General features: G+C 49.4%; 3 protein-coding genes across 12 annotated transcripts; 2 read left to right on the top strand and 1 right to left on the bottom strand.

The window, feature by feature from the left end:
* The first annotated feature begins 331 nt into the window (after positions 1-331).
* Positions 332-10,203, top strand: Slc35a2 (solute carrier family 35 member A2). 6 transcript variants are annotated; one of them, XM_004871966.4, is made up of 5 exons: positions 332-703; positions 2,145-2,327; positions 6,324-6,374; positions 7,874-8,626; positions 9,928-10,203. In XM_004871966.4, exons 2-5 carry the CDS (start codon positions 2,193-2,195, stop codon positions 10,054-10,056), a joined length of 1,068 nt encoding a protein of 355 aa, XP_004872023.1. In that variant the 5' UTR covers positions 332-703; positions 2,145-2,192; the 3' UTR covers positions 10,057-10,203. The 6 variants fall into 6 exon arrangements, with proteins under 6 accessions (XP_004872023.1, XP_004872022.1, XP_087045871.1 ...); XM_004871963.4 differs by having other exon boundaries at positions 349-703; positions 6,223-6,374; XM_004871964.3 differs by having other exon boundaries at positions 351-703; positions 6,223-6,374; positions 7,874-8,616.
* Positions 10,204-10,258: 55 nt separating this feature from the next.
* On the bottom strand, positions 10,259-13,583 carry Pqbp1 (polyglutamine binding protein 1). Of its 3 annotated transcripts, none has more exons than XM_004871958.4 (7): positions 13,396-13,583; positions 12,919-13,003; positions 11,815-11,926; positions 11,494-11,606; positions 11,035-11,319; positions 10,750-10,813; positions 10,259-10,587 (listed from the first exon to the last, which is right to left on the bottom strand). In XM_004871958.4, the coding sequence occupies exons 2-7, from the start codon at positions 12,983-12,985 to the stop codon at positions 10,431-10,433; spliced, it is 798 nt and encodes a 265-aa protein (XP_004872015.1). In that variant the 5' UTR covers positions 12,986-13,003; positions 13,396-13,583; the 3' UTR covers positions 10,259-10,430. The 3 variants fall into 3 exon arrangements, with proteins under 3 accessions (XP_004872015.1, XP_004872017.1, XP_004872016.1); XM_004871960.2 differs by having other exon boundaries at positions 13,385-13,558; XM_004871959.3 differs by lacking the exon at positions 13,396-13,583 and adding an exon at positions 13,118-13,307.
* Timm17b (translocase of inner mitochondrial membrane 17B) lies at positions 13,536-18,647 on the top strand. Of its 3 annotated transcripts, none has more exons than XM_004871962.3 (6): positions 13,536-13,719; positions 14,579-14,678; positions 16,429-16,492; positions 17,869-17,997; positions 18,076-18,186; positions 18,280-18,647. In XM_004871962.3, the coding sequence occupies exons 1-6, from the start codon at positions 13,694-13,696 to the stop codon at positions 18,366-18,368; spliced, it is 519 nt and encodes a 172-aa protein (XP_004872019.1). In that variant the 5' UTR covers positions 13,536-13,693; the 3' UTR covers positions 18,369-18,647. The 3 variants fall into 3 exon arrangements, with proteins under 3 accessions (XP_004872019.1, XP_087045873.1, XP_021105682.1); XM_021250023.2 differs by having other exon boundaries at positions 13,644-13,797; XM_087189747.1 differs by having other exon boundaries at positions 18,076-18,647.
* Positions 18,648-23,261: the final 4,614 nt, after the last annotated feature.

Below are 23,261 nucleotides of genomic sequence, written 5' to 3' on the forward strand. Positions count from 1 at the left end.
CACCCTCAAATCCCTCAACTCACCTGCGGTGCCCTCATCCCCTGCTTTCAATTCCTTGATCACCAACTTGGCCTGGCCTGCCGTGCCCCTCAAAGTCACATCCCACCCAGGTAGCCATGGGTTCTCCAGGGGTGGGGTCTCGCTGGGAAAATGGAAAGAGGAACTTCAGACCAATCAACACGTACCTAGGAGTTTATAATGCGGAAGGGGTGGTGCCGTCGAAAGACGGTGCCAATGAAGATTCGAGATAGAGGGGTAGCCGAACCAATGGGACCAGAAGATAAAGGGGGCGGGCTATATGAGGAATGGGTTCAGCGGAGCGGATGAACGGAGAGGGGGCGGGTCTAGTATGACCAATGGTCCAATGAGGTTTTGTAAAGGCAGCTGGAGACGGAGCCGCCATTGTCCTGGGGTGTCTCCGTAGAACAGAATTTAAGATTTGGAAATTCCGTGCAGGCCACTTTTGGATTTAGCCTTCAGAAGCAGACGAAGAAAAGTCGACTTGGCCGCCCTGGAACTTGCCCCACACCCATTCCGGGGGGCCGGAAGTGGAAGTGACGGACACGGAAGTGGCCTGCTGTTGCCGAGGGGACAGGCCGGGCAGATGCCAACATGGCAGCGGTTGGGGTTGGCGGTTCTACCGCGGCGGCTGGGCCAGGGGCAGTCACTACGGGGTCGTTGGAGCCTGGGACCGCGAATGCGGGTGAGACGGGCTGTGGCCGAGCAGACGGCGGCGGGGCAGAGGTCGGGATCGCTGAGGATCGGAAAGGTTCCTCACTGAAATGGCAGGGAAGCATCCCGTGTGGACGACTTCTGTATGTGTGTGTATATGTGTGTGTGTGTGTGTGCGCGCGTGTATGTGTGTGTTGTAGGGAGGAAGGGAAGACGGAACAGACCATTGTGAGTGTGGTGGGGAAGGGGAAGGGACCATTCTGACGGTGGTTGTGGGATGGCTTCTTCCACATTTGCAGAGCAGAGATCATTCTGAATGTGGAGGGAATTTCCTTTTGAGGAAACTAAGACCACCGATATTCTGAGTGTAGTAGGGTCCTTCCTTATGGAAGGGAGAGTCTATTCTAAGGGCTTGAGAGTTCTTTATAGAAAGGAAAGATTATTCTGAGGCTAGTGGTTCCTTCCTCATAAAAGAACCTCATAAGTTGTTAGGGTGGGGCAGATTCTTTATATGACTAGTGGATCCATTTTGAGGATGAGGATGTCTTTCATTATATTTGAGAAGACTGTTCAGGGGAGGCTCCTTCTTACTGGAATTATGGTTCCTTGTAAATTGAGGTGGGAGGGCCCTTCCTTATGTCAGAGAAGGAACATTCTGAGGATGCCAGGTTCTTTCTTATAGCAGAGAGAGTTCATTGTGAGTGTGGTTTGAACAAGGGATTGTTCTTTGGTTAGGGAAGAACAGTGTGCAGTGGTGGAAAGATAGACTGTGGAATATAGAGAAGTATTTCCTTACATGCTTGGAGAAACCAGACCAGTCTTGGTGGGATAACTGTTCATTATATAGGGTTCAATCCTTGAGACAATAAGGGAGATGGAAGAAATACCATTCCTTAGGGGTGGACATACTTTATACAATGGTCCCATTCTCCACACTTGGAGATTATTCACATGAGACAGTCCCTTGTTAAATAGAATCATTTCATGTAAATCCACAGTTGGCTTATCCACAAAATGGGAATCCTCAGTTCCTTCAGAGATGAGAGCAATGTAAAATTCTCTTGAGGTAATCTATAATCCATTAGCCCTGTGATAGGCACACATGAAGAACTCGTTACATGTTGAGAATATCATTGGTATTCTGTCTGGGAATGAGTTGTTTCTCAGGACAGGGAGAGAGGGAGCAGGGGAGGGTGTCCAGGGCCTGTCCTGACACTTTAGCATGGATTTCAGGTATGGGATGGACAGAGTGGGGCCCCTTTCTTCCTTTCTGGCTTTTCCTGCCTGTAGCTGAGAGAGTGGAAGCAGATAGGAGTCTGACTGTCATTGGGTCAGGGAGGGCAGGAAGAGGGAGGAAGTTGTGATGGCCAAGAGGATCCTGACTGAGAAAGGAGAAGGGGTGGTTGGTGGTGCGGCTATGCCCCAGGAGCTTCTGACCCCCCCTTCCTCCCTGCCCCTTCCATTCCCCACAGCTCACCGGCGCCTCAAGTACATATCCCTAGCCGTGCTGGTGGTCCAGAATGCCTCCCTCATCCTCAGCATCCGCTACGCCCGCACGCTTCCTGGTGACCGCTTCTTTGCCACCACTGCTGTGGTCATGGCCGAAGTGCTCAAAGGTCTCACCTGCCTCCTGCTGCTCTTCGCACAGAAGAGGGGTACGAGCCAGGGAGGGGGGGTCGGTGGGTGGGACTCCCCATGTATATATGTGTGTGTGTGTGTGTATGTGTGTGTGTGTGTGTGTGTGCGCTCTTCTGGAGGGCTTGCTGGGGGAGTATTCTGGTGCTGGAAGCCTGCCTGGGGAGTATGTGAGTGCAGCAAAGCATCCTTCTTCCCCAAGCTGTGAGTAGCTGCATCTGCTTTTATAACCCTAATACCCAAGGAGCTGGAGGAGTGACGCGGTCTGCCACAAGGTAGCAGAGGGCTCACACAGTGATTGATTGACTTACCTTTAACTTTGTATTATGGAGAATTCCAAACATATACAACATTGAAAAGAATAATAAAATAGTAAAATATCCGTGTACCCATCCTCCAAGTTCATAGTTACCACTTCACTTCCTGGCACAGTGGCCATGAAACAGTATCAATGATTATTCACTCACTGCTAATCTACATTTCTATGTATTCCCCTTATTATTTTGAAGGAAATTCCCCCACATCATGAATAAATTATTTTTAAGTATAACGCCAAGCAGATGTGGTGTGCACCTCTATTCTCAGCTTCTTGGGAGGCTGAGGCCAGAGGATCACTTGGGCCTAGGAGTTTGAGGGTAGCCTGGGCAACATAGCAAGACTCTATCCCCTCAAAAAACAAACAGTTTTTTTTTCTCCTTGCAATAAATTTATTGAAGAAATCAGGTCATTTTTATTATAGACTTTGGGTAATTGAGATTCTCCTGACTGCCTCTCTGTGGTATCTTTTTTGGTACCGGGGATGGAACTCATCTCTGTGGTATCTTTTAACAGATCCTGTCCATATTTCCTCAAAGTTGGGGGTTAGGTTTATCTACTAATTTGAACCTTTCCCTGATGACCTTCCCCTTTGAGATGTTGTCAAGTTGTTTCTCTTGCAAGGCCTTTAGTATGCAGAGAATAGAGGTGAATTGGGCAGATTGGCCCATGATACTGTTGAAGAAAACCTTTTTTTTTTTTGGTACCGGGGATTGAACTCAGGTCCTTGTGCTTGTGAGGCAGGCGCCAGAACCACTGAGATAAATCCCCGCCCCGAAGAAAACATTCTTACCCACACCTGAACTCCAGGAGCCTGGGAAGCAGCTGTTTAGGAAGCTGCTATTTTCTTGATTGATTCTATAGACATTTAGGAAGGAACCCTGCATCAGACCATGGACGTAGATGTGTTAGCAACACAGGCACACGTCTTGCTTTCTGAAGCTGATATTTGAGATGGAAAGTCATAGATAGCTACAGACTTCATCACATGTCTTCAGCTCTTATCCACAATTTCAATTGGTTTTTCTTTTATTTGAGATGGTGTCTCACTATGCTGCCCAGGCTGGCCTTGAGTGCAAACATGTGGGCTCAAGGAATCCTCCCACCACAACCTCCCTGGTACCTGGAACTTCAGGCACACCACTACGCCCAGCTACATTTGTTTTTCTCTGAAGTAGTTTGGTGGTGAAATCTAGCCTAGGGCCTAGGAGGAAGCTCAGTGATAGAACACTTTGCCCAGTATGGGCATGGGCCTGGATTAGATCCCAGCCCTGCCCAAGAAAAAAGAAGGAAGAAAGAGGGCAACCTATTCAGGACCCCTCCTGTCTCTCAGGAGCTATTCTTATTCCACATTTCTATTCCCTATTCTTATTCCCCAGTAAATTTTCCTACTCTTAAAAAAAAGAGAGAAAGAAGGAAAGAAGAGAAAGAAAGAAAGAGGCCTGACTTGACCTGATGTGGGGCTCTTGGTGGATTTGTGCTTCTTTTTATCATTTGATGGGAGTATTCAAGCAATTCACCACAGAAATATGAATGTGCATGTTTATGGTGTGCAGTTCTATGTGGGGTCTGTGATGTGATCTATGGTATGTACACCATTTACCTTTTTAACACTTGAAAAATGAGGTTAGAGACCCAAGATGAGTGCCTCAAAGGGCAAGAGCAGGGTTTTGTGAATGAGTACCAGCAGGAGTTCCCAGGGCAACCTTGTGCAGTGATTATGAGAGTCTTCTCCAAGAAGTAGCCCTCCTCCTCAGATGAACTATAAAAAAGTAGTGTGGGGCTGGGTGTGGCTCAGTGGTAGCACTTTTGCTTGGCATGCACAGGGCCTGGGTTAAATATCCAACACCCTCCCTAAAAAAGTTGGGTGAGCTTTGCAAATGCCCTATTATATAAGAAATGATTCTCAGCTTTCCATTTGATCAGGTCCCAATCAAACTGCTTAATGGTCAAGACTGCATGTGTCCATGGAGTAGGAGCAACTCCTTGGTGGGTCTAGGGCTTACAGAAAGATGTACCTGGGGGCCAGGGATTTAGCTCAGTGGTGCCCACCTGTCTCACAAGCTGAAGGTCCTGAGTTTGATCCCTGGTACAAAAAAAAAAAGAAAGACGCACCTAGGTGGGAGATGGCCTCTGCCCTTAGGTGGCTCATGGGATGCTAAAGAGTTAGGAAAAGTGGAAAAGTCAAATCTAGCCAGGTGCAGTGGTACATGTCTGTAATCTCAGCTACTCAGGAGGCTGAGGCAGGAGGATCGTGAGTTCCACCCAGCCTAGGCAATATAGTGATCCCCTGTCTCAAAATAAAGGAGTGGAAATAAGGAAGGAAGGGAGGGAGGGAGAAGGCCAGAAATGTAGTTCAGCATTGAACTACAGTGCCTGCCAGGCAAGCACGAGGCCCTGAGTTCAATTCCTGGTACCAAAAAAAAAAAAAAAAAAAAGGAGGGGAGGCTGTGAATGTAGCTCCCTTGGTTCAATCCTCAGTACCAAAAACTAATAATACATTTTTTAAAAAATCAAGTCTAGGATCAGGGGTGTAGCTCAGTGGTAGAGCGTGTGCTTAGCATACCCGGAAGCCCTGGGTTCAGTCCCCAGTACCAAAAACAAGTAAATGAAAATCCAGCCTTCCACCCAGACTCAGGGCTTGTACTTAATAAGGTACTAGATCAGTGACAGCAAACCTTTTACAACTTTCAGTGAGACAAACAGCCCACTGCAGCACATGTCCCATAGTTTCTCCACCACTGTCATAGATAGTGATGATGATTATTATTTTTTTTTGTTTTGAGACAGTGTCTTGCTTTGTAGTCCAGGCTGGCCTTGAACTCACTGTGTAGCCCAGGCTGGCCTCCGTGATCCTCCTGCCTCAGCCTCCCAAGTGCTGGGATTATAGGTGTGTGCCACCTTGCCTGGCTGTAGTGATTATTTTATTGTACAAGCATGTACTGTTTGCTTGCCCTGCACAGGACTCTATGGCAAGGAAGTAGGCACTCAGATGAGTGAATTGTGTTCTGTGGTTAGCAAACACATTGTGGTAGATGATTTCTTTTTTGGCTTTTTGTACTGTTTTGGTTTTTTCTTTTTCTTTTTTTTTTTTTTTTTTTTGCAGTAATAGGGGTAGGACTTAGGGCCTCATACCTGCCAGGCAAGTGCTCTGCCTCTGAGCTACGCCCCCAGCCCCTCTTAAGCCTTTTTTAAATTTTTTCTTTTTTTTTCGGTACTAGGTATGGAACTCAGGACCTTGGGCATGAGAGGCAGGCAGCGGCACCACTGAGCTGAATCCCCGGCTCAGCCTTTAAACTAAATACCAGCAAGGGTTCCTAAAGACATGGTTGTACTGTTAGGGAAACTGAACCTGAATCTAGGGGTATAACTCGGTGGTCATGTGTGAGCCTGGCATGTGCAAAGCCCTGGGTTCCATTCCTAGCACACACACTCACGTCCCCACACATACAAATGAAAAAAGAAAAAAAAAAATGACGCACAGACCTCATTCTGGCTCCCAGCGAGTTGTGCGGGAGGGCAGAGGACCTTGTCCCAGCCTTCAGGGGATCCCATCTTTGGTAGACCACACTTTTGAGGTTTCTCTTCCTCCCACCCTAGGTAACGTGAAGCACCTGATTCTGTTCCTCCACGAGGCTGTCCTGGTGCAGTATGTGGACACGCTCAAACTTGCGGTTCCCTCTCTCATTTACACCTTGCAGAATAACCTCCAGTATGTTGCCATCTCCAACCTGCCAGCTGCCACTTTCCAGGTGAGCTCCAAGCCCACCGTGGCCCCAGGGGGCTGCCTACATTGGGGTATATAGGGTGGGGAGGGAGGAGGTTGCTGAGAGCTGAGTTACTTTCAGAATGTCCCTGGAACTCCTTTAACCTGGGTTTCCTCATCTGTGAGAACTTCGAATAGAAGTAGTAATACCTGCTTAGGACGGATGCTGGAGGTGACTGAGAGAGATGCCAGGGAAGAGTCCTTGGTTGGCCATCAATAAGACTGAAGCTATTCCTGGGCAACTTTGTGAAATGGTTAAAGAGCCTGGATTCTGGGGTTGGGTTGCTGGTTTCAAATCTCAGCTCAGCTTTTTTCTCTTGATGTGATTTTGGGGCAAGTCTCCTAACTTCTCTGTGCCTTAGTTTGTGTGTTTGTTTATCTATCTATCTATCTATCTATCTTGTCGCGCCCCCCCCCCCCCAATACAAGGGATCTAACTCAGGACCTTTCGCTTGCAAGGCAGGCACAGCGCCACTGAGCTAAATCCCTGGCTCTATCTATCTATCTATCTATCTATCTATCTATCTATCTATCTATCTATCTATTTATCTATCATCTATCTATATTTTGCAGTACTAGTACTAGGAGTGGAACTCAGGGCCTTGTGCATGCTAGTCAGGCACTCCACCACTGAGCTACATCCCAGCCCTTTTTACTTTTAAGACAGGATTTTACTAAGTTGCCAAGTCTAGCTTCGACCTGGCTCAGCCTCTCGAGTGGCTGGAGTTACAGATATGCACCACTGCTCATGGCATGGTTTGTTCATCTTTAAATTGGGGATTATTGCTGAATATGGTGGTGTACAATTGTAATCCTAGCGCTCAGGAGGCTGGGGCAGCAGGATTGCTGCAAGTTTGGGGCCAGCCTGAACGTCATAGTGAGACCCTGTCTCAAAAAACAAAAATATAGGGGCTGGGGATTTAGCTCAGTGGTTCCAGCACCTACCTCGCAAGCGCAAGGTCCCGAGTTCGATCCTCAGTACCAAAAACAAACAAATATAAAAATAAATAAATTGGGGATTATTGTGGTGTCCTCTTCCTAAGCTGGTTGCAAGGATTAAATAAACTAGTTCACAGATAGTGCTCAGATACATATTAGCACATAGTACTATATAAATATTTGCTGGCTTTGTTGTGGATGATTCGTTATCTTTTGCAAGGTCTTCCACATGCATCAGCCTTACTTTACAGATGACATTGCCAGGGCTCAGACTAGGCAAGTGCCTTGTCCCTGGTCACACAGGAGGAAATGGAATTGGGATGTGGCTTAGAATTTCCTGACACAGCCACCCTTCTGTGTACTCTCTGGAAGGGTCTCTAGACCCACATAGTCTCAATTCAGCCAGTGGCCAGTAGCTGGCTATTTTTGCTGGTTTTATTGTCCTCTACCCCACCCCATTTCTCCATTTTGTTGGAGTGGGTGTTGTCCCATTGTGCACCTGCCAGTGTCCTGTCAGCCTTCAGCACTTTGCACATGCACTCGCAGGTGACGTACCAGCTGAAGATCCTGACCACAGCACTGTTCTCTGTGCTCATGCTGAACCGCAGCCTCTCCCGGCTACAGTGGGCCTCCCTGCTGCTGCTCTTCACTGGCGTCGCCATTGTCCAGGCACAGCAAGCCGGTGGCGGCGGCCCACGGCCACTGGATCAGAACCCCGGGGCAGGCCTAGCAGCTGTTGTGGCCTCCTGCCTCTCCTCGGGCTTCGCAGGTGTCTACTTTGAGAAGATCCTCAAAGGCAGCTCAGGCTCTGTGTGGCTGCGCAACTTGCAACTGGGCCTCTTTGGCACGGCCCTGGGCCTGGTGGGGCTCTGGTGGGCCGAGGGCAGCGCTGTGGCCCACCGTGGCTTCTTCTTTGGATACACACCTGCTGTCTGGGGTGTGGTACTCAACCAGGCCTTTGGTGGGCTGCTAGTGGCTGTCGTTGTCAAGTATGCTGACAACATCCTCAAGGGCTTTGCCACCTCCCTATCCATTGTGCTGTCCACTGTGGCCTCCATTCGCCTTTTTGGCTTTCACCTGGACCCATTATTTGCCCTTGGCGCTGGGCTTGTCATCGGTGCTGTCTACCTCTACAGCCTTCCCCGAAGTGCAGTCAAAGCCATAGCTTTCACTTCTGCCTCCCCTGCTGCCTCTGGGCCCTGCATTCACCAGCAGCCTCCGGGGCAGCCACCGCCACCGCAGCTGTCCTCCCACCGTGGAGACCACATCACGGAGCCCTTCCTGCCAAAGTCAGTGCTGGTAAAGTGAGGGCTAGTGGCAGTGGGGGGAGATGGGGAGGGGGATGGGGTGGAGGGTGTTGGGCATCTGCAGGACCTGAGTCGTCAATGGGACCTGGCTCCTCTCTGGTTGGAAGATGGTCTTTTCTTCCAGATCATTGAGACTTCCGGAAGGGCATGGGACCAGGGCCAGAGAGACTGAACCCCTTCCCCTGGAAAGGGTTTTTAGACCTGCTTCCTCTACTGCAGTTGAACCTCTTTGGGGACAGGGTTAGGGGTATTGTCATTCAAGGCCTTCTTTGTCTGCACACCCCCATGTGTGGGAGGAGTCCTGTCTCTAATGCCTGGGACAGTCCTTCCTGGTTATCCTTTGGTAAGGACAGACTGGACAAGTCGGCAGCTCTTCAGTAATGACTAATGCCTCCCTGTGGGGTTCAGCTTCCTATCATTTGAGGCCTTTATTCCTCCCTTACCAGTACTCTGGATCATGTTAGCAGCTCAGTCTCTCATGTGGCCTTGGGGCAGCTTCCCTGACACAGGCTCTTGGAGCAAGGGCCTTGAATCTGGGCCTGTAGAGAGCACCTTGGGGGAGGAGGAGGCTCGATCTGTCAGCCCTTCTGGGGGAGGGTGCAGTAGGGGGCATTTTTGTTTTGATGATTTGGGGATTCGTAGTGTAATCAGATCATTGATGATCCATTATATGGGGGAAGTGGGGAGGGGTGGTTCTTGAGGTGGCTGAATCTCATTCAGTTTAAGACACTGGCAGTTGCCAGTGCAGGATTACTTTCTGAGAAGTCCAGAAAGGAAAAATAAAGCTGCCAATCCCACTCTTGCCTCCCCAGTTGGCTGTACAGGGCGCCCTTACTTCATGAAGAAGGGGTATCTTAAGAGTTGAACTGTGGAGCCTGCCCCCTGCACTCCCCAAAGCTTATTAACCCCTTCCTTAACCGTGTCCCAGAGTATGTGTGCGTCTGTGTCTGCTTACGCATGCGTGTGCGTGTGCATGGGAGATGCCTGGACTGTCTGCAATATGTAAATAGGGCCATTGGATCTTTATTTTTTGATTAATTTGTTCTGATTTTTTGGTTGGTTTTCTAAGGAACTGTAATGAACAAATGTCAGGATACCCAATGCCAAATAAAGATGTTGTATTTATTTAGTCCATGTGTAGCTTTCTGACCCAGAGGCCGCGCTCTCTGCATAAGCACCGCTACTAACCCAGGACTACCAGCCTTGCTACCACTACCCTTGCTTGCTCAGGAAGCCCTCCTACCAGCCTACCCCAGTTTTCTGTGTTTCTCTTTCCTTCCATTCCCACCACAGGTTGCTCACCAAAGTGAAGGGTTCGTAGTCGCCGGGAATGAAGATGTTGGCCTGGCCTCATTCTCCTTTCTTGCCCTGGCCCAGTGGGGACCAAACTCTCTAATCAGTATTAGGGGGAGGGGGAGGTAGACACAGAACTTCTTGTCCCTACCACTCCCACCCTGGTGAAGGGCTGAACTAAGCTCTCTGTTAAGGATCCACCTCAGTTCTAAGCCCCTGCCACCCCAAAGTATTTCTTAGGTGAGTTTTTGCAAATAAAATGTGTTTTGCATCTTGCCACCTTGAGTTAGGAAGCCCAGAAAGAGCAAGAGAAGCACTCAAGCCTCGTGGATATGATCACAGAAAAGCTTTTATTAAAAACTCCAGGGAAACTGGGGTGTAGCTCAGTGGTAGAGTACTTGGTTAGCATGCATGAGGCCCTGGGTTCTATCCTAGCACTGCAAAAAGGGGTGGGGGGAGGAAGGAAGGAAGAGAAAGCTCCCAGGGCCGAGGAGAGCAAAGATTCAATCCTGCTGTTTGGTTCGAGAGGCCTCAGCATTGGCTCGAAGCACAGCCCCTGGGGATGGGTATGGACGCTGCTGGAAGAGGGGCCCAGCTGCTGTGGTGTCAGCACCTGTCTTGGCTTCATTCCGCTTGGGGAGTCCTGTTGACCACGTGCCCCTAGGGGTAACAGAGGCTCAGGGTGTGAGAAGGGAGTGTGGTGGGCACCCCTCAACCACCCAAGACTCAGGAATGGAGGGAGGAGATGGCAAGAAGGGTGGTATTCTCAGGTGCAGTGAGGTCAGGGGGAAAGAAAAGGGATCATGAGAGGTTGTCACTTACCGGGGGGCATCTGAATAGGAGCTGGGGTCCATGGGGTCTAATTCTTCATCCTTTCGGCTGGCCACTATGAAAGTAAGTGGCAGGGCAAGTTCTTCAATCAAGGCACAAGGAGCCCCTGGTCCCTGAGCACCCCATCCCAGGAAGAAATGGAGCCTGCAGCCACCATGGCTGGCAGCACCCTTCTCCAGGACCCAGGTTTGGGCATGATCCTGAGAGAAGACCTCCTCCCATCGCACATCCTGGCACCTCGCCTGCCTTGCCCAAGCCCCAGCCTGCTCCACTTACCCTTTTTGCTCTTGGGGTAGGGAGCCAGCTCCTCCCGACGATGGTGGCGTCGTTCTTTGCCCTCTTCTCGGTCTGCCTTGTCATACCCACGATCCCGATCCCTTTCCCTGTCCCGCTCTCGCTCTCTGTCCACTTTGTCATAGCCACGCTCTCGATCTCTGTCAGACTTGTCATGGTTCCGGTCTGACTTGTCATGGTTCCGGTCCGGCTTCTCGTGGCTACGGTCAGACTTCTCATGGCCCCTGTCCGACTTCTCGTGGTTCCGGTCCAACTTCTCCTCAGCATCTAAGGGGACAAGAAGGTCCTGAAGTGACCTTCTCCTCCCACCCCAGGACCCAGCAGCCTCTGCTTTCAACAGTCTCAATTAGTTTGGGCCTGGTCCTACCTGGTCTCACCTGTCTGGCCTCTTTCTAAGAACTGCTACAATCATTTAAGGTACCCTCAGATCTGCCAACTCACCTGCATTATTGCTCCTGAGCTTCTTGGCAGATTTGGTAACGACAGAGTTGGGGTCATGTGGGGAGAGCCAGGATACGAGGTCTGAGTCCACATTCCAGTAGTAAGGGAGCCCGCTGTGGGGCAGTGAGAGGGAAGGAATATCAGCACAGATGGCCTCTCCTGGTATCGATTCTTGTCTTCCCAATCTCTGCCTATACCTGTCCCCTGTCAGAACCTCCATATCTCTTCCCCCATGTCCCCTATATACCCTACAGCTAGGGACAACACAGGAAGGGAAAATCGGAAGTCAGTTGCCCCTCCCCACCAGGTCCCCAGGCTCACCAGGAAGGGTCAAACACCTTGTACCAGCTTGGTGGCAGGCCCTCCAACCGAGTGGCCTCATAGTCCACAGGATCATCATCGTAGTCCTCAGCAATGATCTCTTCCTCTGGTTCTGGCAGAACAAGGAAAAGGACAGTAGTTAAGGATCAGGAAAGTTTTCATTCTACAGCCAGGGCCCTGAGAGACACACTCAAATCCACACAAACCACGTGTGGAAGACGTGTGTGTCAAAAAGCATATAAAGTATTTCTCACATCCAAACCCACCTGCCTCAGCCTCCCATGTGCTGGGAATACAGGTGTGTGCCACTATGCCTGGCCCTCACCATCAGTTTAGACTGTTAATCATAACATGTATGCCAGGCACTTAGCCCCCAAAATGTCAGCTGTTGATATGGCAAACAATGTCAGGTCACCACTATTAGGTCCATCACTAGACTACCTCTGACACATGCTACTGTGGTAAAGTATCAACACCTTGCGCACAGGAGACTGCAGGCAGCGTCAGCTATCCTTCCTACTAGATAACATATAGTCCCCCTATGCATTGATTCCTATCTACTTTAATTATTTTTGGGGACTGGGTCTATGTTGCTCAAGTGATCCCTCTGCCTCAGCCTCCCAAGTTGCTAGCTGGCACTACAGGCGCGTGCCACCACCCCTGGTTTGAGTCATGGATCAAACAGCATCAGATGTCATTACTGAAGACGAAGTATCAGTCCCCTAACCACACCCCCTACAGACTGCTTAGTACAGTAGAAACGGATGTCAGAAAATCGTATTTTGGGGGGGTGGGGGGGATACGGGGGATGAACTCGGGACTTTGCGCGAGGCAGGCGGCGGAACCCCTGAGCTAAATCCCCGGCAGAAAATCGTATTTTGTTTTTTTTTGTACCAGTGATCGAATTTGAGACCTTGCGCTTGCGAGGCAGGCACCAGAACCACTGAGCTAAATCCCCGGCCCTATCATATTGTTAACAATAAGATGCCAGTCACCCCACTGCTTGGTGCACCCCCTCCACCAAGTATTAGGTGTCAGTAGCAACAATAAAATGACTTGTCAAGATTGGCACATGGTAGGCCCATCTGCTCTTAGCTTTCTCACCGGGCTCCAGATGTTTGAGGATGCCTCTCTTGGCCAAGCGGGTCTGCAGCGCAACGGGCAGCGGCATAGCAAGTAGCACACAGACCTTGGGACAGAGAGACACACTAAAAATTAGAATCTGGATCCAGTCTCAAGCGCTTCCCCACAGCATGTACCCTACCTACCCAAATACACTTGTAGCTGAGTGCATGAAACCTACCTGCTCAAAAGTGTAACAGACAGTGGCACAATCAACAAAACTTTCACCAACACAGCTCTCCCGGTCTGACGCCGCTGGATTCAATTCCTCACCCAGGCCCAGGCTCCTCCCAATGGGCCAAGGGGCCAAGCGCAGCACCCCCCCCTTCCGCCCCGCACTCCAGAAATGGGCTCATCCAACCATCACTCAAAGGTGGGAGGAACCAAGACGCTGGGATGGGGGAGTAGAATGCAACACCTCCTCCAGCTCTAAAAAATATACACCCACCCCGGCATTACCGATACAGTCGTAAAGGTAGTGGAAGGCTGTCAGGCCAGTCGCCACTAAACTCGCCAATACTACACGCGTTCTTTTCTTCCAAACCACAAGACGAGGTCCCCTTTCCGGGAGCGTTAAAGTGACTGGGCGACTCCGAAAGCGGCAGAGAATCGACGCAAACCTCCTGACCAATAAGAATGCCTGACGTTACAAAGTGACCCAATTGTTTTTCTGAAATCGCCGAAAAGCTTGCGCCCCGGGTGCGTTACAAGGGGGCGTGGCCCGGCGGAGGTCCGGCCGTTAGCGCCGCCAGAAGCCATGGAGGAGTACGCTCGAGAGCCTTGGTACGACGGTGGTCACTGGCATCCGGACGGTTGCTTCGGCGCCCAGGCCAGCCATGGGAGGCGGGCGGGGGAGATCCGGTACACACAGTGCTACGTCCCAGACTCGTTAGACGCTTAGAAATGTAACTTCTTCCGCTCCCCGAACTGGCTCCTCCCACTCGGGCGCCGTTAAGCGGGTCCTCAGTTGTGTGCTCAAGAAGGTGCTCTACTGGACAAACCACCTCAAGTTTCCTCTGGTTTCGAGGCTCCTCATCCCGCCTTGTCAACGTAGAAAACCGCTGCCCTAATCCACGCTGGCGGCGGGGGGAGGGGCGGCTGAGCGGAAGCTCTCAGGGTTACCTCGCGGGGTTTTCCCCCAGTTTTAGGGAATTGGGGCGGGGCATCCATGAGCCTATGATGAGCAAGGAAAAAGGTTCCTGAGGCCTCAGGAGCTTGATTTTTCCCTCTCCTGGGTTTCAAAGGTGCAAAAGGGAGGAACTTGGTTGGACGTGCTCATCGTGGGGAGAGGTGCCATCCCGTCCTGTTTCTTTCAACAGTACTAGCTTGTTAACGCTTCCGCTGTTAAACGTTTAAACGTACCAACTCTGCATCTATCGGTCCTCTTAATCTTTGATAGTAAAACAGATGGCTGATCTCTTGCTTGAGATCAAGAGTATTTTCCCCCTTTTGCTCCACTTCGCGTTTTCATGAGGTTAACAAAAAAAGGTACAAGATTAGCTTGTTATCATCTGAAGCGTATCTTCTCACTCAAACTTTCCATTCGTGTGACATGATTTCTCCCAGTTGGAAAGAGTCCAAGTGACAGGGCCTGGCAGGAAGGAGACTCACGTTAACCGCACCCTTCCCTTCCCACTCGCAGCCCCTGGCGAATCGTGGATGACTGCGGTGGAGCCTTCACGATGGGCGTGATCGGCGGCGGAGTCTTCCAGGCTATTAAGGGTTTCCGCAATGCTCCCGTTGTGAGTCCTGGCTTCCCCAGCAATGTGGGAGTCAGCAGCCTCACCCACACAGAACACTGCTGGAAAACTGCTCGGAGCTGCCAGTTAGCGTGCACTTAGTTATTCTGCTGTCTGTTCAACTACTGTGTACCAGGCCTGGCTCCTGGATCTGGGGTTTTGGAGAAATTGCACATAGGCCTCTATCTTCCATCCACCCAGCTGTGGAGATGCTGTACTGTCGGGGGCGGAGGGGGGGGTGGGGTGGTCCTGGGAATGTAGCTCAGTGGTAGAGCGCTTGCCTAGTGCATGATCCTGGGACTCCAACCCCAGCACTGCAAATTAACAGTCATCTGAGCTGGGGTTGTGTAGCTTACTGGTAAGCACCTTCTTAGCATGTTTGAGAACATGAGTTCAATCCCCCGCACTGCAAAAAAGAAAAGGAACAAAATCCTCAATGTGAGTACAAAGCTGGATTGATTTTAACTAGAGACAGATTCTGGGTCAGAAGCATGGATATAGGGAAGTGACAGAAGAAGCAGCCTTAAAACAGAAAATCCTTTTGATTTAACGTAATTCTCTTTTCTGACATACACCCCCAAGATCACATCAAATATAGCTTTAACTGCCATTTGTTTACTAAGATCTCCAATTTTTTTCATTTTTTTCTTTTATTCCTTTAGTACTTGGAATTGAACCCAAGGTCTTCACACTGATCCAAATCCTCAGTATTTTATTTTATTTTATTTTGAGACAGGATTTTGCTAAATTGCCCAGGCTGGGCTCAAACTTTTGGTCTCCTACCTCAACCTCTAAGAATGTTGGGATTACAAGTGTGGCCACTGTGCCCAGCTTGCAGTTTCCATATGTACCTTTGTCCATCCCCTTCACTCCTAGAACTCTCTTTCTTGGATCTTTGCCTGTATTATTTTGTTTTTGGTGCTGGGGACCTTGTGCTTGCAAGGCAGGCGTCAGCACCACTGAGCTAAATCCCTGGCCCTTCACCCATATTTTTTGTCCTTGGGGATCTCAGCACATGTTACCTGTTAGAGACCAAAGCAGGGCCTAAGTATGTGTTCTGTTGTTGACCTCCAGTCACCAGCTCTCCACATATGCCCCCTCCTTAACAAGATTTTTCCTGACTCCGCTAGGACCACGTCTTCATCCTGTCTCCTGGAATGCCTGTGCTGTCTGAAGCTGTCTTGTTTATCTGCTTAGGGTCTGTCTCCTGTTATGTGAGCCTGGAGAGGGCATTGGCCAGATCTACCATGTTCATTGGGTGCTCCTTAATCATTTACTGAATGAATGAGTGAAGAAGTTAAGAAATTAGAACTTAGCAACCCAATGAGCTCCCCAGACCCCTAGTTCTTGGCTTCTTCACATTTAATGGGTCTCTTCCCTCCTTTTGTTTTGTTTGGTTTTTTTAATACTAGGGATGGAACCCAGGGCCTCGCACATGCTAGGCAAGCATTCTAGCACTAAGCTACACCCCATCACCCCTTGTTTTGTAGTACTGTGGATTGAACCCAGGGCCTTTGTACTGAGCTACATCTGCAGCCCTTTTAAAATTTTTGTTTGGTTTGCCTTTTTGAAACTTCCTATATAGTTTAGGCTAGCCTTGGAACACACAGCAGTCCTCCTGCCTCACCCTCCTGAGTGCTGGGATTACAGCTGTGCACCACCACCCCTGAATCCCTTCCCTCCCTCAAAGGCTAGAAATCCTGTCTGCGAGTGGCCTTAACCCTGCCCTGACTCCCTTTCTTACTTTCCCCAGGGAATTCAACACCGGTTGAGAGGTAGTGTCAATGCCGTGAGGATCCGAGCACCCCAGATTGGAGGTGAGGGGCTTGGGGAGATAGAGGAGATAGGGTGATGTTGGGGGTGGTTGGTTCTTTGGGGCTAGACTGCAAGTTGGGGGGTCCAGTTTCTAGCTGAGACTCTCCCAGGGACTTTCCAGGGGGTGATCCTTTCCAACAATTTAATATGAAGGGACAAGGGTGTGGATTCTGGAGTTTAAATTCAAGCTACGGCTCTTCTCTGTGGTGTGCCTTGGGTTAGTAGCAGATCCTCTCTGGACCTCGTGTACCTCGATGATGATGACATTAACCATGTTACCGGTTTTTTAGTTTACATGGTACTTATTAACTGCTGGTTGCTATGCTAAGGCCTTTGATAATATTAACTAGTTTTAAATTACGGAAGTCAAATAACAAAATACCTCAAATAGATCCTGGGACATAGTAAGCCCTTGAGAAACATTTTAACTACAGGCTGAGTATCCCTTATCCAAAATACTTGAGACCAGAAATATTTCAGAGTTTTGTGGCTTTTGGAACATTTGTATATGCATAATGAGACATCTTGGGAATGGGACTCAGGTCTAAAGATGAAATTCATTTATGTTTCAAATGCAACTTACATAACCCAAAGATAATTAACACAATGCTGAGGACTGAGCCAAGATCCTTGAGCATGCTAGGTAAGTGCTTTAGCTCAGTAGTATAGTGCTTACCTAGCATGCATGTGGTCCTTGGGTTTGATTCCCAGTACTGCAAAACAAAACAGATGAGGATCGCTCTCTGTTGCCTAGACTGGTCTTGAATTTCTGATTTCAAGGGATCCTCCTGCCTGAGCCTCCCCAGTATCTAGGACTATAGGCACATTTTACCACATCCAGCTAATTTTATACAGTATTTTAATTTCATCTGTTTTTGTTGTTGTTTTGATTCATTTTGTTTTTGTGTGGTACTGAGGATTGAACCCAGGAGCGTTCTTTTACTGAGCTACAACTTTATCCCTCTTAAGCTTTTTATTTTGAGACAAGGTCTGACCAAGTTGCCCAGGCAGGACTTGAACTTGTGGAAAAAATCCATATAAATCTGCTTGTAACCATTTGTCAACTCTTTATAGAGGCAGAGAAGGCGATGTGAATGGTAGTTGGATAGTTTGAAGTGGGAGCTCACAGAGTGAGGACAGACAGAATATTCTCTGTCTGCCTCTGCCTTTGTGGCTGTTTTTCTCTGTCCTTTTTTTTTTTGGTACAGGGGATGGAACCCAGGTCATGTGATGCTACCTGTGCTCTGCTCTACTGCTGAGCCACACCCCCAAATCCTTCATTCTTAGCTGGAGGAGTTAGCCTTCGAAGTCTCCAGACCCTGAGATGTGGGTTCCTGGCATTTCCCAGAAGTACTGACTGGGCCTCTGTTCCCCACAGGCAGCTTCGCGGTGTGGGGGGGCCTGTTCTCCACCATCGACTGTGGCCTGGTGCGGATTCGGGGCAAGGAGGATCCCTGGAACTCCATCACCAGTGGAGCTCTGACAGGGGCCGTGCTGGCTGCCCGAAGTGAGTGCCCCAGCCCTGGGCCTAGCCTCTTGCACTCTGTCCTTTGTGCCCTGACCTTGACCCCTCTGTTCTCCCCAGGTGGCCCGCTGGCCATGGTGGGCTCTGCGATGATGGGGGGCATCCTGCTGGCCCTCATCGAGGGTGTCGGCATCCTCCTCACTCGCTATACTGCCCAGCAATTCCGCAATGGTGAGCAGGTCCTGGTGGATGATGGTCATGGTGAGGTGGGAGTGTTTCTTGTAGCCTCTTCTACTTGTCCTGACCACCTTCTCCCCTCTCCAGCACCCCCATTCCTGGAGGACCCAAGCCAGCTACCCCCTAAGGAGGGTACCTCAGCCACCGGCTATCCCAGCTATCAGCAGTACCATTGAGGAAACCACCACCTGACACCACCACCGTGGGAGCTGCCCCTCGGTTCCCTCCCCAGTGATCTACCTCGAAGGGAGGGCTGGCTCCCAGTTAGCCCTGGGACCTCCAGAGAGGGCCTCTTCTGTGCTTCCCTGTCCCAGGGTGGGGGTGGGGCACCCCAGCTGCCCTGACAGATGGGTCTCTTTTTTATCTCAGGGCACCCCAGCCCCACACATTTAACAGGCTCTTACCCCAGCTCCTTTGTGTGGCACCCTAATGAGTATTTAAAGCCAGTTTGGAAATGCCTGTGTATGCACTTCTTGAGCATGCCCTGCCCCATGCCCCTGAAAAGGAACAGAGCCCTTCCCATGGCCCTGGAAGCCCTAGATCTTAGAGTCCCACAGCAAGTAGGCTCTAGTAAAGGTTTGTGGAATGACTGGGAAGGAGTGTGTGATGACGTGAATCAGGTATGTGAATAAGGGTGTGTGGGGGCTGTGCAATGAATCCTAAGTGGGTGGAGAAGCATGCTTGGAAAAAAAGTGCAGAGACAGGGTTGCTGGAGTGCGGGTGGTCCTGACATTGCACCCCTGGTGTCACACACCGGCACCCCACTCCTCCACAAGGCCAGGTGCCAAGGGTGGGAACCAGACCTGGGGAGAAGCCCCTTCTGGATGATTCTCTTCACTGTGGCTTCTGGGTTGGAAGTGGGGGTTGGGGGCATCTGGCCTCCTCAAAGAAGGGGTGCCCTATGTCTCTCCTACCACAGACACACTTCTCTGCCATGTGGTTGTCAGTTTGGTTTTTAAAAAACTACCACAAAATAGCTGGAAATTAGTTTTCAGTGTAAGGTTGAGGAAGATTTTTGTGGATGGACATCACCCCTGGGTGCTGTTACCTCTACACAAGCCCTTACATCTGTGGGGCAAACATGGTCTCCCTGGGTGTGCAGACACATCCAGGAGGCAGAAAAAACTTGGTGCAAAGGCCCTTGGGGAAGACATGAAACTTTCCTCAGCAAGCCATTCAGAAGTGCAAGTGCCCTTCGATACTGCTCCGAGGGAGGGCAAAGGCCCACCTGGGCTTCCCAAGGCTCTGGAGGGACGTAGAGGTCTTCGGTGGTGACAGCTGTGACTCCTGCTTGAGTGACCCCAGTGCCAGGCAGCACGTATCACCCTACCACCAATGACCCTCAGAAAGGCAAGGCAAGGTGGATTGGAGATGGAGGTAGTGGGTGCCGTGCAAACAGCTCTCAACACTCCAGCTAGAGCCTGGCTTCTGGCCAGCAGCACCCTGTGTGGGGCCGGAGCGCCACTATAACCAGGGTATCCTGGATGTGGATGCTTGTATGTCAGGGCCACAGACTCCTCCGGTTCCACCCCTTTTGCACACAAGGCTCTGTGTGCTGTGCTGGGTTCCCAGGTCCTAGGTATTTCCAAGCTTTCACCTACTCTCCAGCCCGCCCTGCCCCCCGCCTTTCCATTCTTTCTGTGGGGCTCCGTAGGGCTGGAGACCCTACCTCCATTTTTTTGTTTGTTTGTTTTCTGAGACAGGGTCTCCCTATGGAGTTCACGCTGGCCTTTAACTCATTGTGTAACCTAGACTGGCTTCAAATTCACAAGAGATCCTCCTGCCTCAGCCTCCTGAGTACTGGGATTATAGGCATGTGCCTTCCTCTGTGAACCTCTACTGTATCTACTTGGTCCCCTATAGATGGGTCCCACCCCGCAAGCCTTTTACTGTCACAGGTACCTGCCCTCTGCAGCCTCCTCCCATCTTCAGGACACTCCCCTTTGGGCCCCCCAGACTCCAGGGTGTCCACCATCCAAAGGAGAAGAGGATCACTGTGGGTTCAAGGCCAGCATGATCTACACAGCAAGACCCTGACTCAAAAAAAAAAAAAGCTGCAAGAGACAAGTGAGACAGTGACGAGCAGAAGCGGTGTGAGGTCAGCCACGCAGGTATGGAGACGAGAAGATACCACACAGTCAGATGAAGGAGAGGACCAATGCCAGTTCCCTCAGTGGGTGCTTGCCAGGCTGGGGCTGGGCCTTGTGCCCCTCACCCTGAAACTGGGGACCTCAGGAAGGCAGAAATGCAGATGGATACCTCACTGGCATCTTCTGTCTCTCCCCCTCCCCCTCTCTCTCCCCTTCTCTTTCCCCCTCTCTCTCCATCTCTCTCCCTGGAAATAAAACGCAAGGCCTTTGGTATGTGTGCCAAGCATGGGCTTTACCACTGAACTATGCCCTGAGCCTCTCAACTCTAATCCCATCTGCTTCCACCAAGGGTGTCAGTGGCGCTCCTTCAGGTCATTCCTGTCATATTCCATACCTTCTCCTTGATTTAGTCTCTCTCTGCTTCTGTCTTGATCCATCCTCCAGCCTTCTGCTCCGCTTCAACTTTGGTCCCCTTCGATGCGGGTCTCACACTGCTCATGGCCATTGGATTTGCACCCACTCGTCTCCAGGGGCAGAAGGGAATGTAATATTTGATGGCTGAAGGGGGCTAAGAAGATAGAATCAAGGGAGAGAAAGAGGGTCCAGCTCTGACAGTGGTGTTGGGGGTCACCCTATCCACTGGGAAAGAAACTTGTAGGGGCTGGGGAGAAGACGTGGGGATGTCAAAGACTGGCAGAGAGGGAGATACAGAAAAAGAGGATAGGGAGAAAACGAGAAAGAAGATATGGAAGCGCATGCGTATAATCCTGGCTACTTGAAAGGCTGAGGGGAAAAAAGACTTGAGACAGGAGGATCACAAGTTCTGGGCCAACCTGGGCAATTTAGCAGGAAGGGCTGAGGATATAGCTCAGTGCTCCCTAGGTTCAATCCTCACTACCAATACCGCAAAAAAAGAGGCTAGGCAAGGTGATACCACCTGTAACCCCAGCACTAGGGAAGATTCCTTGACCTTAGGAATTTTTAAAATGTTTTTTCTGAGACAGGGTCTCACTATGTAGTTCAGGCTGGCCTTGAACTCACTATGTAGCCCAGGCTGGCCTCAAACTCACAGTGATCCTCCTGCCTTAGCCTCTCAAGAGCTGGGATTACAGGCTTTCACCATCAGGCCCGGCTGAGTTTAGGAATTTGATACCTGTGAGGCCTGGTCTCAAAAACAAAAGTTTATGAAGCCAACAAAACAGAGTGGGCCAGGAATTTAGCTCAGTGGCACCCCATGCCTGTCTTGCAAGTGCAAGGTCCTGAGTTCGATTCCCAGTACCAAAAAAAAAAACAGATGCAGAGAAAGATAACTAGGAAAGAAAAACAACAGTACAAGAAAATGGACAAAAAGATAATGAAAGTGAGGAGACATTGAGAGACAGAGATAGGAAAAATAAAAATGGGCAGAGAGATTCTGCTGACAGAGAAGCTAAGAGAGAAGTGAGAGAATCAAACCAAAGTTTAACTTGCCCGTGGCTATGCTGCCTGAGAGTGGTAAAACAGGTTTAAATTCTTATTTAGGCTGGCATGTAGCTCAGTGGTAGCTACACCTCTAGCATGCTTAGTATGCTCCAGACCCTGGGTTTGATCCTCAAAAAAATCCTTGTCATGGGCCTGGAATTTAGCTCAGTGGTTCTGCTACCTGCCTCATAAGCGCAAGGTCCCAAGTTCTATCCCCAGTACCAAAACAAAACAAAATCTTTGTCATACATAGCTCCCTGAGTTTTATTAAATATGTCCCTTTCAACATGATATCAAAAGCTGTGATTATAGGTGTCATTTGAAGGATTCCACAGACCTAGCAACAATTTGTGAGCCCCTTTATTTATTTGTTTATTTATTTATTTATTTTTTGGTACTAGGGATCAAACTCGGGATCTTGTGCTTGTGAGGCAGGCGGCAGAACCACTGAGCTAAATCCCCGGCCCGCCCCTTTATTAAAATAATTTTAAAGTGCCTGTAGACAAGCTGCCATCCCAGTGAGGGCCAGCGAAGAGAGGGGGCTGCGCTAGGAACAATGACAGCATCATGACAGGCCCTAGCCTACATCTGGGAAGCCAGCAAGCCTGTGGGAAGAGAGCAGGCCTAAGAAGAATGACTCCTGAGGAAGACAAGAACAACTGGTAGCCTTGAAGAAGCAACATGAAGACAGGATCTGTCATTGTAAGGAGACTGAGCTCATGCAGAAAGAAACAGTGGCATTGTTTGCTGAAAACACTATCTCTTCCTCGGCTCTTGAATTCAGTTTGTATTCTATAAAATGCTAATGTTAAATAATCTTTCAAAACTCAGTGGACCATATATGTGTGGTTCTATTTCTAGATTCTCTGTTTTATTCCAATGATCTATATGTCTTTCCTTACACCAACACTGCCTTGATTACTGTAGCTTTAGAAGTCTTAAAATTAGGTACTAAATGTCTTCCAACACTTTTTTTTTTAAACTTTTCTAGGTCCTTTGTACTCCTACATAACTTTTAAATTTCAATATCCAATTCTTCATTTATAGCAAGTATACACAGACGTGAATTTTTATATATACCTTGTGTTTTCTAATCCTGCTAAATTCAAGTACAAGTTCTAGGGGCTCCTAGAGATTTCTTAGTATTTTTTCTGTAGATGATCATTTCATCTACATATAAAGATTTTGCTTCTGCAGTGCCAATCCTACCCTAGTTGTGTCATTTTATTGCCAGACTATTTTGGTGGGGACTAGGTTTCAAAGTTTAATGGACAGATAAAGAGTAAGCATATCTGCCCTTGTTCCCCACCTTAAGGAGAAAGCATTGTATCTTCTCTATTCATATAAGGCATTCTCGCTGGAAGTATGGAGTACATGTCTTTAATCTGTTGAGAAGTTTCTGTTCTACTTCTAGTCTCCTAATAGCTTTTACCATGAACAGCTGTAGAATTTAGTCCAATACTTTTTCTCCAACTAGTGACAGGATCATATGGCTTTTTCCTTTCCTCTGTTAAAATG

The sequence above is a fragment of the Heterocephalus glaber genome, unplaced genomic scaffold, assembly GCF_053883595.1.
Source record: "Heterocephalus glaber isolate CG9 unplaced genomic scaffold, H.glaber_assembly_v1.0 deba00001546, whole genome shotgun sequence".
NCBI lineage: Eukaryota > Metazoa > Chordata > Mammalia > Rodentia > Bathyergidae > Heterocephalus > Heterocephalus glaber.

Coding starts and splice junctions, on each gene's coding strand:
- Slc35a2 (XM_004871963.4), top strand. CDS start 613: ATGGCAGCGGTTGGGGTTGGCGGTTCTACCGCGGCGGCTGGGCCAGGG. Junction 704..2,144: donor GCCTGGGACCGCGAATGCGG/GTGAGACGGGCT, acceptor CATTCCCCACAG/CTCACCGGCGCCTCAAGTAC. Junction 8,627..9,927: donor TCCTGCCAAAGTCAGTGCTG/GTAAAGTGAGGG, acceptor TTCCCACCACAG/GTTGCTCACCAAAGTGAAGG.
- Pqbp1 (XM_004871958.4), bottom strand. CDS start 12,985: ATGCCGCTGCCCGTTGCGCTGCAGACCCGCTTGGCCAAGAGAGGCATC. Junction 11,607..11,814: donor AAGGTGTTTGACCCTTCCTG/GTGAGCCTGGGG, acceptor ACTGCCCCACAG/CGGGCTCCCTTACTACTGGA. Junction 10,588..10,749: donor TCCTATTCAGATGCCCCCCG/GTAAGTGACAAC, acceptor TGTTACCCCTAG/GGGCACGTGGTCAACAGGAC.
- Timm17b (XM_087189747.1), top strand. CDS start 13,694: ATGGAGGAGTACGCTCGAGAGCCTTG. Junction 14,679..16,428: donor GTTTCCGCAATGCTCCCGTT/GTGAGTCCTGGC, acceptor TACTTTCCCCAG/GGAATTCAACACCGGTTGAG. Junction 17,998..18,075: donor GGCCGTGCTGGCTGCCCGAA/GTGAGTGCCCCA, acceptor TGTTCTCCCCAG/GTGGCCCGCTGGCCATGGTG.